A 3,000-nucleotide genomic window follows, 5' to 3' on the forward strand; every position below is an offset into this window, starting at 1 on the left:
ATTAATTGGCTTATATATCCAGAAGAGCTATCATAGGGACCTAGATTACATGCATTCTTAATTCTGCCAAATATTGCCATACTGATTTCTGAAAACTAATTTTCCCCCCAAAATGTGATTTATTCCAGCTCACATTCCCACAAGGTGGGCATGAGAATTATCTTTGCTACAGTTCTTGTCAACAATTGCTGTTTCCCACATTCTTATTTTTATGAATCCAATAGGTGTTCATATTATCTCATTTCAGTTTGAGTTTCTTAAGTTTGTTACTGAGTTTTAGTATCTCCAAACACTTTTTATCTGCATGTTTCCCCATCCACGAATTGCCTGCTAAAATTTTCTTACCATTTGATCCCTTTAATTGTCCTATTAGATATAATTCCTTATTATCCCTTGGTTTTGGAAGGATTCCATATATAAAACAGATAAATTCCATTTTGGTTTTGAAGAATGCAAATATTTTTTCCTACATAGTTATCTGTCTATTAATTTTGCTTATGCAGTCCTTCATTGACCTGAAAGCTTTCATCTTAATATTAACAAGTCAACTTTTTACCTTCTGATTCATGCTATTTGGATCTTCTAAAAAAAAATAACTCCTCACTCTTAAGTCATAAAGATACTTAAGTATGCATAAAGATACTATATACCTAAGTATATAAAAATACTCTCACAAATCTTCTTCCATTAGCTTTATACTTTTACTTTTTACATGTAAACCTCTTTATATATGGTATGAAATAAGAACCTCACTTTGATATTCTTCATATCTGAGCCAGTTTCCCAAACTCTATTCAATTTTTGTAGCATTGGTTTTACCATTAATTGATTTCCAATTTTTATGTAGTTGTGTTTCTGAGATTAGTATTCTGCTCTATTTTTCTGATTTTTCTGTTTCTGCCTCAGATCATTCTGTTATAGAATATTCTGTTAAAGAATACTGTTACAGAATGTTATTGTCATAGATTTTTGAGTAAATTATTTTTTTGGTTGTGCAATTCCTCATTCTTTTAGTTTTTTTTTTTTTTGGATACATCTGTAATTTTATTACAAAACCATTCTTTTGGTATTAGTTGGTTACAGTGAGAGGACGATGCTGTGAGTGTGGCGGAGCAGCTCTGACCTAACAACTGCATCCCCTGCTTTCTGAACCGGAAGGTAAGTTCCTTATATCCTTTACATACCTGCAAACATTAACGACGCAAATCCTGACACACAGACCATTTAGGGGGAAGTTGATGCTAAGGGGTTAGAGTAAATGTTGATAAGACTACAAAAGTTCTTTTATGGACTTTCTGTTTCCTCTCCCTCCCCCAAATTCTCTGCTTAAAAAAAAATCAAGTTACTTGGAACTAGTCTGAATAGCAGCAGCACCCAAGGAGCATCACACTTAGTTCATGTTAAAAAGCAGTACCTGTGCTTTGTACGTGCTTTGTACGTTTTACACCACAGGCAAAGGGAATGATCGCTCTAGTTTTTAACTCCTTCATTAGAGTCTCTTTAAAAAATAAAAGCATCCCATCAAGTTCGTCGAGATGGTATTATTGCTGTACGTTTGTAGGTGGGTCACTTTCTGTGCTGTGTTTGCTTTGAAGGGATCTTCCAATATATCTCCAATATTCCTTTCTTATAGTGTCCTTTTCTTTAGCTAGGATTTCACATAACTCTAATGCTTTATTAAGAATGTCCTCCTTGTTGTCACATTGGTTTTCTAGCATGTCTTCATAGATATCCACGAGAAAGGCCATTAGGTAGGGAGAGCTGTGACTTGGCTGTAAGTTGAGTAATTGATTTAACAGATTGGGATATTTGGAAAGACCACGATCCTGCAAAATCCCTTTCAAATAATTCCACACACTTTCATTATGTGGGACTAGCTTGATCATTTCCAGAGTGTACTGGACTTCTCTCTCCAATATAGCACGATCACTGTAGCCCGTAGTGTTAGAAATGACAAAATATCTTTGGTTCCAGACAGAGTTATTTCTCACATCCTCTTTGAGAAGTTGGTCTACATACTGCAGCTCATTATCCCAAAGTTTAAATTCCTGAATAACCCACTGTCGGTGTTGCCAGGGATGGTCATTCTTTGCATCCTGAGTAAGAATATCCACAATAAACTCAAGTTCCTGTGATGGGTCTCTCAGCCATCCCACCAGCACTCGCCTATGATGCCAAACTTGATAGTTTTGGGGCTGCTCCTCAATTATTGCCGAGATGTAGTTCATTTCCTCATGTAGATCCTTCTGAAGGGACTTGAAGAGAACTCTCCGGAAATGCCACACTGTGTAATTGGCTGCATTTAACTCAGTAGCATCTCTGGTTAACTTAAAAGCCCGGTCACTTCTCTCGTCGCGCTGCAGGACAGCCCGGAAATAATCACAGACGTCCTGAAATGTCTCACTATAAATGATGTGGACCACTGGATTGGGGCCATCGTTCTCTGGCACTGGATCTGTATCAGCCCATTCTGCTCTGCCCCTGTACAGGGCATAGGTGGGCGAGTCCAGGCTCAGGAACCCGTCGTCCATAGGGGACGCCGCCGCCTCTTCCTGCGGCGGCTGGGGAGGCGGCGGAGGAGGATGCGGCTGGGCCGGCGGCGGCGGCTCCGGCTGACCGGGCTCCCCGCCTTGTGCGGCCTCCCCGACCCCGTCGGCGGCCGCCATCACTGCTCTGCACCGGAGGCCCCGCCCCCGGGCCCGCCCCCAGGCCCCTGTTTTAGTTTTTCATCGACTTCTCTATTTGTTGTACGTTATTCTTTTATGTAAATCTTGAAATATGTTTGTAAAGTTTCTGAATTATCTACTTGGGATTTTGATTAAGATTGCTTCAGTTATAAATGAGAATGAGTATCCCTATGTTAAGTGTACCCATCAATAGCAATGGCACATTTCTGCAAGTATTCTGATTTTAGGTCCTATAGTAAAGTTTGTCAAACTGGTATAAAAGGAATCTTGTTTTTTTTTTATATTGACCATTAATTTTCTACTTGTATAAAGG

At 39.3% G+C, this 3,000-nt stretch overlaps 1 protein-coding gene across 1 annotated transcript; it reads right to left on the minus strand.

Moving 5' to 3' along the window:
* Positions 1-1,451: 1,451 nt before the first annotated feature.
* Positions 1,452-2,666, minus strand: LOC133047961 (protein farnesyltransferase/geranylgeranyltransferase type-1 subunit alpha-like). Its single transcript, XM_061131450.1, has one exon. It carries the CDS (start codon positions 2,664-2,666, stop codon positions 1,542-1,544), a length of 1,125 nt encoding a protein of 374 aa, XP_060987433.1. The 3' UTR covers positions 1,452-1,541.
* Positions 2,667-3,000: the final 334 nt, after the last annotated feature.

The sequence above is a fragment of the Dama dama genome, chromosome 28 (assembly GCF_033118175.1).
Source record: "Dama dama isolate Ldn47 chromosome 28, ASM3311817v1, whole genome shotgun sequence".
NCBI lineage: Eukaryota > Metazoa > Chordata > Mammalia > Artiodactyla > Cervidae > Dama > Dama dama.